The sequence below is a fragment of the Muscardinus avellanarius genome (genome assembly GCF_963383645.1).
Source record: "Muscardinus avellanarius genome assembly, chromosome: 3".
NCBI lineage: Eukaryota > Metazoa > Chordata > Mammalia > Rodentia > Gliridae > Muscardinus > Muscardinus avellanarius.
Window position 1 is genome coordinate 32,765,725 of NC_137788.1, and position 13,920 is coordinate 32,779,644.

The following is a 13,920-nucleotide window of genomic DNA, read 5'->3' on the forward strand; positions in this document are numbered from 1 at the left end:
GCTTCAATCCTCAGTACCCCCCCCAAAAAAAAAAAGTAATAAAATTGAGCTGAAGGTATAGCTCGGAGGTAGAATACCTCTGGGTTCAATCTTCAGTACCCCCCCCAAAAAAAAGTGTCAGAAGCACAGGCCTTGTGCCTCTAAAAATTCAGTAGAGAACTGATGTGAAAAAAAAAAAAACTATTCTTGCAGTCTCTCTTCCTCACTCATGTTTCTCTCTGCCCTTTTTTTAAAAAAAATTTCAGCTCTCTTCTTCAAAACACAATTGAGCTTGCAAATCATTCATCAGACACATATTTTGCTTAGAAGTCTCCCAAAAGTGCTGAAAACATGAAGCTGTGGGATCTGTCAGCTGTGGCTCCCCTGTTGAGCTGTGGCCCCCTTAGTGCTGCCTCAGCTATCAAATCCAACCAGAGATTTGTTGTCTAAGTTCTGCATTCACTGAGAACCCAATCCATATCTGTGTACAGGCATTTTATATACATAGGCAAAACCATAACATAGAGTTTACTCTTAATTTCACTAATGTCTTTTTCTTTTTTCTTTCATTCTCTTATTATCAAGGGAAAGATGTCGCAGAATTTCCATACCAGCTATGTTGAAACACTTGGGAAGCTGGAGACACAGTATTGTAAATTAAAGGTGAGTTTTGACTAACTTTTAGATTCAGCTTATGAACAATCTGATATCCTCTAAACAACTCTTTTCCCTAGTTGAAAAAGCAGATGGTTCACCATATTTTCATTTTCTGTGTATTAGGTTATGTCATTTACCATGAAGTTGTTCATATGCGCATATAACCTTGTCTCCGTTTTCTGAATGGGTCAGAAACCACTGCTGTGGGAAACGGTGAATAAGTAGAGCCTGAGCTAGCCTCTGTACTTCACCAACGCAGTGGCTGGCTGTGCTACATGTAAACCCCAGAACTTTGAGATTGTAGGGAGGGAAATCCTTTCCATTTGGTGGTTTTTAATCAAACTAGTACTATTACCCAGAGTAGAACAGGCCCAGGATCATCCTTTGTCCAGGGAGCCCACAAAGGCCTTATGAGTTCTGTCTTCTGCCTAAAATTAATAATGGCTCTGAGACTCTTGTACAAAACTTGAATCCATGGAGAAGAATCTAGAAATTTAAAAAGGGGCATAGGGGCTAGGGATATAGCTCATGGTGGAGCACTTGCTGAAGATACACAAGGCTCTGGGCTCCATCCCCAGCACCTGGTTCTTTCTTTCCTTTGAGTCAAATACACCATCTTCTACAGAAGAGCAGGCAGGCAGTCTAACCTTGTAATCCTTGCTTTGTCTAGGAGACTTCTAGCTTCCGGATGCGGCACCTTCAGAGCCTGCATAAATTTGTCTCCAGAGCTACAGCTGAGTTGATCTGGTTGAATGAGAAGGAGGAGGAGGAGCTGGCATATGACTGGAGTGACAACAATCCCAATATCTCAGCCAAGAAAAACTACTTCTCTGTGAGTCTAGGACAGCATGACTGTGATTTTTTTTTTTTTTTTAAATCAGCAGAGAGAGACGAGGGATAGTCTGCTGAGAGCCTGAGCTGGAGCTGCACTCTGATAGACAGACACAGGGACCTTGCTTAATGCATCCATCTCTGTGAGAAATGTGTATGGAGAAAGAAGCAACAGAACCCTAGAATTTATCTGGAATGCATTTAGAAAGGCAGTTGACCTGGGTAAATAGAGTAGCAGTCTGTAAGTTAAGTCATTTCTGAAGTAATACAATACTGTGGTTAAGACTATAGGCTTCTGAGTGACCTAAGTTTAAATTCTTATTTCTTTAATAACTAGCTTTGTGACCTTGGGCATGTCAGTCTCTCTGGTTGTGAAATGTGATAGAAGCCACCTGAAAGGGTTGTATAAAAGGTTGGATAAGAGCTTAATAACTAATCTAGGCAAAACATGTTGCAGAGGGCTGAGTATTATTCACCTGGGGCATACCTTTGGCCTTCTATAAGTTTCTGAATTCTCTTTTTAAATTCATTTAAAAACATTTTGGTTTCAATCTCCTAATTTGTAAAACGGACAGGGAAATTCTGCATTAAACAGTGGGATAATACCTTTTTTAAATGAAAGATATAGACAAGTAAGTAGGATTATATTTTGCTACTTTCAATATTTCCATATTCAGAATTTAAAGAATTTTGTAAACCCCATGCAAATAGAAAGCTTGCTTTTTTTTTTTTTTTTTTATACTAGCACTAACTTTAGTTACTTTAATTCCATTAATTTGGGGTTCTTTAAAAATATGAGCTTCATGCCAGGAATGGTGGCTCAGGCTTGTAATCCCCATGCTTGGGAGGTGGAGACAGGAGGATCACGCAGATTCAAAGCCAGCCTCCCTGGCTTAAGAGACCCTGTTTCCAAATAAAAATATAAAAAATATGTGTCTGAGAGTGTAGCCCAGAGGTAGAAGGGTTTCCAGGAACCCCAGTACCACCAAAAAAAAAAAAAAATACACACACACACACACACACACACACACACACACACACACGAGCTTCTCTCGATTCAAGAAGGATATATGACTCTTCTGAAGAAAGAATGGAGCCAGGTGGTGGCGCACACCTGTAATCTCAGTACCTGGGAAGCTGAGACAGGAGGATCATAGGCTCAAGGCCAGCCTCAGCAAGACACTCAGTAACTTAGCAAGACGTTGTTCCAAAATAAAAAGGGCTGGGGATATAGTTCAGAAGTAGAATGTCCCTGAGTTCAACCCCTAGTATGAAGAAGGAAAAGGAGAAGAGGGAGAGAAGAAAGGGGGAGGATACAATAAACAATCTGTAAGAACTAAAACTGGGCTACAATAGACTATAAAGTACCCTGTCAGCATTAAAGAGAAGGAATAAATCTGATGGTAGGATTTCGTGGGAAAGCTGGCATTGTCATAGAGTCTTGTATTGGTGGGACTGAGTGGCAGGAGGGCACCCAGGGTGAGGCGGCAGGCCGAGTCAAGCCAGCCAGTGGGTGGTGGGGCTCGCCGTACATGTGCAAACATTCTATCCTATGTTCTCCTGTTTTGCTCAGGTCTGGCTCATGTCCCATGTGCTTCATGAATCATTTTCCACTTATTTTAGAATTTTGATTCTTTTCTGAAATCTTCTAGCATGTACTGTTTATGCATCTCATTTTGGCATCCCGTGTTGTAGGCCTCTTAAAATAGGGCAGGGGAGCCGGGCGTGATGGTGCACATTTGTAATCCTAGTACTTGGGAGACTGAGACAGGAGGGTCACAGGTTCGAAGCCAGCCTCAGAAACTTAGAGAGGCCCCCTCATAACTTACTGAGACCCTGTTTCCAAATAAGAAATAAAATAGGGCAGGGGACACTACTTTTTCTTTATATTGCTCTCTCCCTGAATAGCACTTACTCCATAAAGTTGAACTCAATTTTCAGGAGTTAACAATGGAGCTGGAGGAGAAACAGGATGTTTTTCGGTCTCTACAAGATACAGCAGAACTGCTGTCACTTGAGAACCACCCAGCCAAGCAGACAGTGGAGGTATGTGACTTGGAAATGTGTGATGGTCAAATGCTTGGCGGTTGTTATAAAAATATTCAAATCAGAGACTTCATCCTGTTGAAATGCTGGAGGAAGTGTCAGGGATCGTCTTCTTTTTGATTCCTGAATATTCTGTAGTCCTGAAAAGCCTGCAGTTTTGATAGTCTAAGGAGAATACTAAGAGAAACTGTATAAGAGACATTGATTCCTGACTTATGGGGGAAGTACTTGGATTCTATTTCTTCAAATAACTATATATGCTGAGCATGGTGGTGCACACCTATAATCCTAGTACTTGAGAGGTTGAGATGGGAGGATCACAGGTTGAGACCAGCTGTAGCAACTTTAGTGAGACCCTGTTTCAAAATAAATAGTGTTGGGAGTGGGGTATAACTCAGAGATAGAATGCTTCTGGGTTCAAACACCAGTAGCAAAAACAAACAAGAAAAACTATGTCTATACACCCTGCCTGTTCATGGTGTGGTGCCTTTGTCCAGAGAAGAGAAACAGTGGGAACATGCAGGAGAGATTTATTTATGCCTAGATTTTGCTGGCCAGCTCATTTAGTGTGACTGAGTATGGAAGAGGCCTTTTGTTACCCCTTTTGATAAAACCATAAAGGGCAAGCCTCCTTCTCATGAGAGGCATCGAATAGATGCTGGCCAAGTGTCTTCATGTCTCTTCTGTGGGCTTCCCTGTATTTAGCAGCATTTTTCTTGAGTCTCTTGAGCTCATGCCCTTCTGACCATTGCTTGGTTGTTGCAGGCATACAGTGCTGCCGTCCAGTCCCAGCTGCAGTGGATGAGGCAGCTGTGCTTGTGTGTGGAGCAGCACGTGAAAGAGAATGCCGCTTACTTTCAGGTATGCGGGGCTGTGTGGGAGGTTTAAAGCACATCTATATGATTAGCTTTTACTGCATAAACTACCTCCAAGAAGCTTGAAGCAGCAGCCATTTCGTTAGCTCAGCTGGGTGGCTCTTCTCACCTTGCTCGTCACCTCGTGGCAGTACGCAGCCCACAGTCGGGCAGGGATCCCAGATGGCATCACTCACGTCTGACACTGGCTGTGGGGATAGGGCGCACGTCATGTGCCTTTATTACCTAGTAGTCTTCTTTACAAAGTGTCTGTGTTCTACAAGCAGCACATGAGAGCACACCCCTGGGCACAAGCACTTTTTTCTGTTTCTGTCACACTTATGATACATGACTTGCTTTGGCCAAGCTGGCCATGCCCAGCTTCCGGGGAAGAAACATAGGCTGCACCTCTGGGTGAGAGGAGCATGAAACATTAGGAGCCCCCCCCCCAATCTATCACATCTATCTTGATCATTTGTAATCATATCAATGAATTAAAACAGTGGACTCACTCAACCTCTAGGCCTTTCACGAAACAGACCTCAGAGCCAGGTACAAGACTAAGCGGAAGTGACTTTCAGGAAGAAAGAGCAGTGATTTCCGAGGGGTTACGCAGTCTGACTTTTTTTTTTTTTTTTTTTGGGGTGGTACTGGGGTTCCTGGAAGCCCGTCTTTCTCCGGGCTACACTTCCGGACCTATTTTATTTTTGGAAACAGGGTCTCCTAAGCCAGTGCGGCTGGCTTTGAACCTGTGTGATCCTCCTGTCTCTGCCTCCCAAGCGCGGGGATTACAAGCGTGCGCCACCACGCCCGGCCGTGCAGTCTGACTTTTGAGTGGGGGTTAGTAGGCTCTGTGGCAGTCGTTACTAGCATTTTACTGACTTGGGTTTTTAAGTTTTACGGTGTGTACTTCTGTGGCCTTTATAATGCACTGTCTATCCCTAGTCTGGTAGAGTACCATCAGCTTTGCTAAGCTCGGCTCAGCAAGAGTCATTCTAGGTAAACGTGTTGGTGTTCTGAGGTATCTGAGTACAAGCTGCCCCTTCCTGTGTTCTCACAGTTCTTCAGTGATGCCCGAGACCTGGAGTCATTCTTGAGGAACCTCCAAGACTCCATCAAACGGAAGTATTCCTGTGACCACAACACCAGCTTATCCCGCCTCGAGGACCTGCTCCAGGACTCCATGGTGGGTGTTGCCTCAGTGTGATGGCTACTTCTGAGAAACAGTAAACTGTATCAGCTGCTGCTCTCTGGAGCCTTGAAGGCTCCAGGGCACGGGGTCATTCCTATAATAAAGTATGGCTCACATGCAAATAGAGTTTACTCAGGGTTTGTTTTTTTTTCTTTTCTTTCTGTCTCTTTTCTTTTTTCCTTTCTTTCCTTAAAGAACTTGTTAATGAGATTTCTTTGGGTACTTTACCAAAGTGAAATCCTAGTCACCCTCCTGAGTCCCTTGGTGCTCACCAGACTTTTCTTTGCATCACTCCTAATTTACCGCAGTAGTGGGAGCCAAAAATGAACCATAGACCATGAAAAGCAGGGTTGAAGGAGATTAGCCAATCAGAATCTAGTTTTACTCTCCTATATAAAAGAGAATTTTAAAAATAAGAAAGAAAATAGGCCTGAGCCAAATTTTTACTCCTTGTTATTTTCTTTTGATAATGATGAGGTATTAGAAAATTGATTTTTTTCTTCTTGTGGTACTAGGGATTGAACCCAGAGGCATTCTACCTCTGAGCTATACCCCCAACCCCATTTTATTTTTTATATTGAAACAGTTCTCACTAAGTTGCTAAGGCCCTCATTATAGCCGAGGCTGGCCATGAATCTGCGATCTTCCTGTCTCAGCCTCCCAAGTACTGGGATTACAAGGGTGTACCACCATGCCCAGTTAGAAAATTGATTTTAATTGGTTGGCACTAAAATTTTATTTAGATATATGCAATATTTATTTATCCAATTTATTTGTATAGCAGTATTGACTTTTATAAAATAGTTTTACATCCAGTATTTAATTCCAATCAGTTTTATATTCACTTTTTTCCAGTAAATTATTCCTTTAGGAGTGAGGATTATAAAATCAGTAGCAGAACTACTTGCATTTACTGAATATAGTACTCAGAGCTGGCAAGACAGGGCTCAGGCTACATCTCAAATTAAGATAGAAATATGTGTGCAGTAGGAAAATTACTTCTCTTGTGTGAAAAACTAGCAGATGCCCACATTTCAGTTCCTTTTTTACTTTTTCATTCTTTTAAATTTTTTATTTTTTAAATTTTTTATTTTGGTGGGTGAGATTTGGGCATTTGTAAACATTAGTGATTTTTTTTTTTTTTTTTCTAGTGCTTGGGATCAATCACAGGGCTTTGTGTATGCTAGGCAAGTGCTCTCCCATGAGCTACATCCCTAACCCCATTTATTTTTTTAAATACTTTCAGGAAAAGTAAACTAAACCTGTGAATTGGGTTCACATTCAGTGCTTCACTTGGGCAAATACAATGTTAATTTAATTAACTTGTAATGAAAGATAAAAACCTGGCCTTTCAGATGTTGTCTTTAAAATGTCTCTCAGAATTGCTCCAAGTATGCAGGAGAAGTATAATCCGTGGCTATTATCTCCTCCCTCCGCAGAGTCCCTTCCTGTCAGAGGGCTACTCCTCTGCCATTGTCCTCTCTTCTCTTCTCGAGGGTCGCTGCTCTGTTCCCTACTCCAGGTCAGGGGCATCGGGTTGGCGGCGTCATCGGGGCATGGAGGCACCTGGTCTGCTCCTCAGCATGTCCGTCAGGTTCGGGAGCATCTGTCCTGGCTTCTGGTTCTTTTCAGACCTTTTACCACGCTGAGCACTTGATCTCTGGAGCTTGAGCTGTTTGGCTGTGGGTTAGACAGAAACTGTCATCTTTATTGCAAGGAAACTGCAATGGGTAGACCAGCTCCCAAGGATGGAAGTGTGGCTATCTCCTTGATGTATTCCATTCCTCTTTCTTAACTAATAAGTTAAAGTTGTATTTCTTCCAATCATGCTCCCGGGGACAGGCACAGGTAGTTTATTTAAGCATTTCTTTTTCTTTACCTGCATATTCTTAATTCTTTAATGGCATTTCTTAACATGATTAACTCTCTCATCACATCTATATCCATCCTAAATAAGCCCTCTTCTGGGGACTGTTACGCCTCACAATGGGCTTGCAACATCCTGGTTAATAGATAAAGCTTACTGTTTACTTTTAATGGAATTGGTAATTACTACCAATTCTGTTGACAAGAAGTTCATGAGCTTTTAAGATCATTGGGGTTCAGAGATTTGAGAATTTCAACTTTGCATGACACTTCATTTAAACCAATCAGATTTACATAAATACAGCATGGCAAGATGCAAAAGGTAAATGCTGAATCATTTATCAGGATGCCTTCACCAGCAGAATTTGTAGGCTGTTGGTTGAAGAACTAAACTCTGTCTCTTAAAAGTTTAACTTAATTTGGAAAAATGAGGTATTTGGAGTAGAGCTGAGGAGATAGAATTTTTTAGAAAATCTTAAGTAGCATAACTCTAGCAGAAAGGGGAAGAACTGGTTTCAACCAGTGAGGAATATAAAAAAATAATAATGCTGTCATTATTGTTTGTACCTTCCATGTTCTTTGAACTGTATTTGGGGAAACCTTTAGTAGCTATATAAGCTGTATTTGGCAGCAAGATGTTTGTTTTGCTTTTTGTTATGCATGTGCCTTTATGGGTCATTGAAAAGGGCACGGGGAGAAAGCTGCAAATTTCGGGTACAAATGTACTTGTTAAAAGACAGAAATGAAACCAGGCGTGGTGGCGCACGCTCATAATCTTAGCATTCAGGAGGCTGAGACAGGAGGAGTGCGGTTCGCGGATAGCCTCAGCTACTTGGTGAGGCCCTTCGCAACTTAGTGAGACCCTGTTTCAAAATAAAGAATAAAAAATAGGACTGGGGCATGTAGCTCAGAGGTCAAATACCCCTGGGTTCTATCCCTAGACTCACCAAAAAAAAAAGAAGAAGAAGAAGAAGAAGACAGAAATGTTCTCTTCTTTTCTCTTTACCTTTGCCTAAATCTTTATCTAAGATGGATCCACCAAGGACCCTTACTTAGCTGAAAAATGACATTGTCTTAGGGAGTGGAGCAATGAATTTTCATTGTTGTCCTAGTAACCTAGAGTAGCACCACTAATGTCTTTTTTTTCCCCCCTCTCATTTTGTAGGATGAAAAGGAGCAGCTTATACAGTCCAAGAGTTCAGTTGCCAGTCTTGTTGGGAGATCAAAAACCATTGTTCAGCTAAAGCCACGCAGCCCAGACCACGTGCTAAAGAGCACCATTTCCGTGAAAGCCATCTGTGACTATCGGCAAATTGAGGTAAGCAGGTGGAAGGATACCTCTGGGCTCTAGAGTGGAAGTCAGGAGGGAAGACTTCCATTATGGTTGTGATTATAGGCATAGATCAAGTCAATGAAGTTTTAAAATTAGAATTTAAAAGTGCTCAAATCTCTCCTGTCATTGAAAATAAAAAAGGCCTCAACTCTACATTCTTGGCCTGCTCCCTAAGTGTAGACAGAGTGGGCTCTTTATGACACCTGTGAGATAAACCTCCATCTCCTCTCCTCTCCTCTCCTCTCTCCTCCCTCTCCTCTCCTCTCCTCTCCTCTCCTCTCCTCTCCTCTCTCCTCCCTCTCCCTTCTCCCTCTCCCTCTCTCCTCTCTCCTCTCTCTCTCCTCTTTCTTCTTTCTTCTCTTTTTGCAGTACTGGGGATTGAACCCAGATATTTTACCTCTGAGCTACATTCCCCAGCCCTGTTGTTTATTCTTTATTTTTGAAACAGCGTCTCTCTAAGTTGTGGAGGGCCTCACTAAGTAGCTTAGGCTGGCCGAGAACCTGTGATCCTCCTGTCTTAGGCTCCCAAGTACTGGGATTAACAAGCGTGTGCCACCATGCCCAGTTTGTGAATATCTCTTAAATGTAGTTTCTGGCCCTGCTACTACCTAAAGTTAGATTATGGGCTTCTTTTTCTTGGATTTTTTATCAACCTCCTCATTGGGTACATTCTTTGTCCTACCACCGGCCTGGTCTTATTAGAACAAAACAACAACAAAAACTTTAGGTTGGCTTTAAATTCTTGACCTCCCTAGCCTGACAGTGCCATGTCCTTTTTACTGTTTTCCAGTAAATTGTATTTGTCACACAGTATTTCACCCCAGAATATGTAGGGCAGATATCATGTTTGGTTCCCATTGTGTCTTCTTTAATATGCAGGCACATAGCAGACACTCAATAAGAATGATTAGAAGAGCAAGACCATATTTTTGTGTCTCAGTATTTCTTTCTGTAAAATAGGGATAATAATATTTGTTAATTGTCTCTCAACAGGAAGAATTAATGATTCCAAAATACTTAAACAAGCCAGGCATGGTGGCAAATGCTTGTAATCCCAGTACTTGGGAAGCTAAGACAGGAAGATCACAGGTTCACAGTCAACCTCAGCAACGTAGTGAGGCCATCTGCAACTTAGTGAGACTCTCTTTTCAAATAAAAGAATAAAATAGGTCTGGGGTATAGCTCAGAGGTAAAATGTCCCTGGGTTCCACCCCTAGTACCAATGAATAAATTAATTATAAGTAAACAAACAATTGCTTAATTTCAGGAATCAGGGAAGCATGATTGGAAGGGAGGGGAAGTAAGAATCATAAAAGCAGTGCTTTAATTCGTTTTTGCTCTAATGGTTTTTAGTACAGATTGTTCTTGAGTATCTTTTGGTTTCATAACTCTCATACACTCAGTTATTTACATATAACAGACATTTATAGATATTTCCTCTATCTATTTGATGTGTTGGGGAATTATAAAAACAGGAGCCCTCACTAAGTGATAGTTCTTTTCTTAAAAATTTCATAATCTAAAATTTCATAATCTTGGGACCAGGTACCAGGTTATAATAGGTCATTGGCGTCTCCATTAGCAATAACCTGTGACTTTGTCTCATCAGATCACAATTTGCAAGAACGATGAATGTGTACTAGAAGATAATTCTCAGCGGACCAAGTGGAAGGTGATCAGCCCCACGGGGAATGAGGCGATGGTGCCCTCGGTCTGCTTCCTCATCCCTCCACCCAATAAGGACGCCATCGAGATGGCCAGCAGGTAAATACTCCACTGCCGCTCAGCACCACCTCTGCCCTGTGCCTGGGGCAACCTGCATGTAAGATCTTGGACCAAAAAAAAAATTCAAGTTAAAAAAAATTCAAGGTTAAGTTAGTGTGTCTGTGTATCTGTTTGTAGCTCTTCAAGAAATTGGAAGGTTGAATATAAAAAACATCTTCTCAAAAAAAAAAAAACACAAAAAACATCTTCTCAAGCCCTACATGCTGTAGTTTTCCTTTTGTATACCAAATTACTTAAGTTGCTATTTTTAAGTATTTTAGTATTTTTGTAAATATGTGGAACAGCAAATCACTTTTTTTTTTTTGGTACTGAATATTGAACTCAGAGGCATTTTACCTCCAAGTTAGACCCCCAGCCCTATTTTTAATTTTAATTTAATTTTATTTTGGCATTACTGGAGATTGAACCCATGCACATTCTACTTCTGAGCTCTACCTCCAGCCCTACTTTTTATTCTTCTTTTTTTTTTTTTTTTTTTTCAGTACTGGAGATAGAAACCAGGGCATTCTACCTCGGAGTGACACCCCCAGCCAGATTCATCCATCCATCCTTCCTTCCTTCCTTCCTTCCTTCCTTCCTCCTTCCCTTTTCTTTCTTTCTTTCTTTCTTTCTTTCTTTCTTTCTTTCTTTCTTTCTTTCTTTCTTTCTTTCTTTCGTGGGTCTGGGGATGGAACTCAGGGGAATTTGACCTCTGAGCTACACCCCCTGCCTTATTTTTTATTCTTTATTTTGAAGCCAGGTCTCACTGAGTTTCAGAGGTCCTCACTAAGTAGCTGAGGCTGTCCGCAAACCAAGATCCAAGATCCTCTCTTCTCAACCTCCAGTATGCTGGGATTACAAGCTTAAAAGCATGTGCCACCACACCCAGCTTTTTTTTTTTTTTTTTTTTTTTTAAGAGTCTCACTGCTTGTTAAAGCTGTCCTTGAACCTGTGATCCTCCTGTCTCAGTTTTTCACATACTGGAATTACAAGCAGTATGCACCACTATACCTGGATAGAAAAATCACTTTCTAAGCATTGGCATCTTTATTCTTCAACAATTCTAAATAGGATTGTTTTGTCTTTAGTTTTATTAGTGCACTCTGATTATTCTTTCTAGCTTCTTATAAATGTGTTACATTCAGATAATACTTATAAGATTGCTGAATATTTACTAATATAATGTACATAATACTGTAGCAAGTCCTGATGGAAGATTTTAATTAATTTAGTTCTAAAGATTTCCATTCCAGCTGGGCGTGGTGGCACACACCTGTAATCCCCACACTTAGGAGGCGGAGACTGGAGGATCACACAGGTTCAAAGCCAGCCTCACTGGCTTAAGAGACCCTGTTTCCAAATAAAAATATAAAAAATAGATCTGGGAGTGTAGCTTGGAGGTAGAAGGGTTTCCAGGAACCCCAGTACCACCAAAAAAAAAAAAAGATTTTCATTCCAGGCCTACTGGTTCACACCTGTAATTTAGCTACTTAGGAAGCTGGGGTAAGAGGATCACAAGTTCCAGGCCAACCTGGATAATTTAGTAAAACTCTGTCTTAAAATAAAACTTTTATAAAGGTCCAGTGGTGGAGTGCTTACTTAGCATGTGTGAAACCCTGGGTTCCATTCTTAATCCTACCAAAAAATAAAATATGCGTTAAAGCATATTGTCTTTCTCTGCTTAACATATCATTTCTGCTAAAGTCGTCACGTTTTCCTTTAGAAGTGCTCTAATGTGGAGCTCAAGCCTTAATCAGGTCCTATGTTGTATCTAGGGTGGAGCAGTCTTATCAGAAGGTGATGGCCCTTTGGCACCAGCTGCACATTAACACCAAAAGCCTTATCTCCTGGAACTATCTGCGGAAGGATCTTGACCTTGTACAGACCTGGAACCTAGAAAAGGTAATTGTGTGTTTGTTCAGGCCCCATCCTATTGGCAAACTTTTTTCATTACCCAAAGACATCTCTCCAGCCAAATAAAGCAGAGCCAGGGTTGCTGTTCCAGGGTTAGGACTTTTATAGGTCTTAGGATCTAGAATTGGTAGCTTGAATAATTAATCCCTGATGAAAATAAGTAACATATTTGCCAAAGGGAGAAGCTTGCAGGCTTTTTCTCAGTCTGCAGGACAAATGTTTTCTTTGCAGAGAAGTGTGTAGTAGATGAATATTGGGAAATTAACAATTATTAAGAGTTTTGTCGAAGTTGGGCATGGTGGCACATGCCTGTATTCCCAGTACTTAGAAGCCATGATGGGAATAGTGCAGGTTCAAGACCAGCCTCACCAACTTAGTGAAACTCTCAGCAACCTAGCGAGACCCTGTTTCAAAATAAAAAATAAAATAGGGCTAGAGGTGTAGCTCAGAAGGAGTACATCCCTGGTTTAACCTCAATACCACAAACAAAACGAGATGTTATATCCAAAGCCACACACCGTGACACACACCTATAGTCCTGGTACTTGGGAGGCTGAGGCAGGAGGATCACAAGTTTGAGGACAGCCTCAGCAACTTAGCAAGGAACCCCACAATTTAGTAAGACCCTGTTTCAAAATAAAAAAAGAGCCAGGTGTGATGGTGCATACTTGTAATCCCAGTACTTGGAAGTCTGAGACAGGAGGATTGCAGATTTGCAGCCAGCCCCAGCTATTTAGTGATGCCTCCTGCAATTTAGGGAGACCCTGTTTCAAAATGAAGAATAAGCCGGGCATGGTGGCGCATGCTTGTAATCCCCACGCTTGGGAGGCGAAGACAGGAGGATCACGCAGGTTCGAAGCCAGCCGTGCTGGCTTAAGAGACCCTGTTTCCAAATAAAAATTTAAAATAGGTCTGGGAGTATAGCCTGGAGGTAGAAGGGTTTCCAGGAACCCCAGTACCACCAAACAAACAACAAACAAAAAATGAAGAATAAAAAATAGGGCTGGGGGTGTAGTTCAGAGGTAGAATGCCCTTGGGTTCCATCTCCAGTACTGCAGATAGATGATAGATAGATAGATAGATAGATAGATAGATAGATAGAGTGAGGTTCAGTAGGGTACAAAGGGTGCTTTTTACCTCAATACTGATAAATGGTTGAATTCAGTTTGGGAACGTCAGCATGTTCACGATTATGGTTTGTGCAGTAATGAAACGGATGGAACGTTAACATTTTGTATATATGTTAGAGTTCAGTAAAAAACGAGGTAGAGAGCCAGGCGTGGTGCTCAGCCTTGTAATCCCAGGGTTTGGGAGGTAGAAACCAGAGGATCATGGTTCACTGACAGGCTCAGCTACTTAGCGAGGCTCTTCGCAACTCAGTAAGACATATTTGAAAATTAAAAGGGCCGGGCGTGGTGGCGCACGCTTGTAATCCCCGTGCTTGGGAGGCAGAGACAGGAGGATCAGCCCCACATGCTGGCTTA

At 41.6% G+C, this 13,920-nt stretch overlaps 1 protein-coding gene across 3 annotated transcripts in view; it reads left to right on the forward strand.

Annotated features, from left to right (window-relative positions):
* Nucleotides 1-13,920, forward strand: part of MACF1 (microtubule actin crosslinking factor 1) — a gene marked incomplete at both ends in the record, with an annotated part of 419,220 nt that overhangs the window by 199,341 nt on the left and 205,959 nt on the right. For all 3 annotated transcript variants that reach the window (XM_080692742.1, XM_080692743.1, XM_080692741.1), the window contains 8 exons: nt 565-642; nt 1,307-1,468; nt 3,409-3,513; nt 4,279-4,374; nt 5,428-5,553; nt 8,591-8,743; nt 10,368-10,522; nt 12,298-12,424. In XM_080692742.1, the coding sequence (XP_080548868.1) occupies nt 565-642; nt 1,307-1,468; nt 3,409-3,513; nt 4,279-4,374; nt 5,428-5,553; nt 8,591-8,743; nt 10,368-10,522; nt 12,298-12,424 (1,002 nt within the window). The remainder of the gene's footprint in view (nt 1-564; nt 643-1,306; nt 1,469-3,408; nt 3,514-4,278; nt 4,375-5,427; nt 5,554-8,590; nt 8,744-10,367; nt 10,523-12,297; nt 12,425-13,920) is intronic.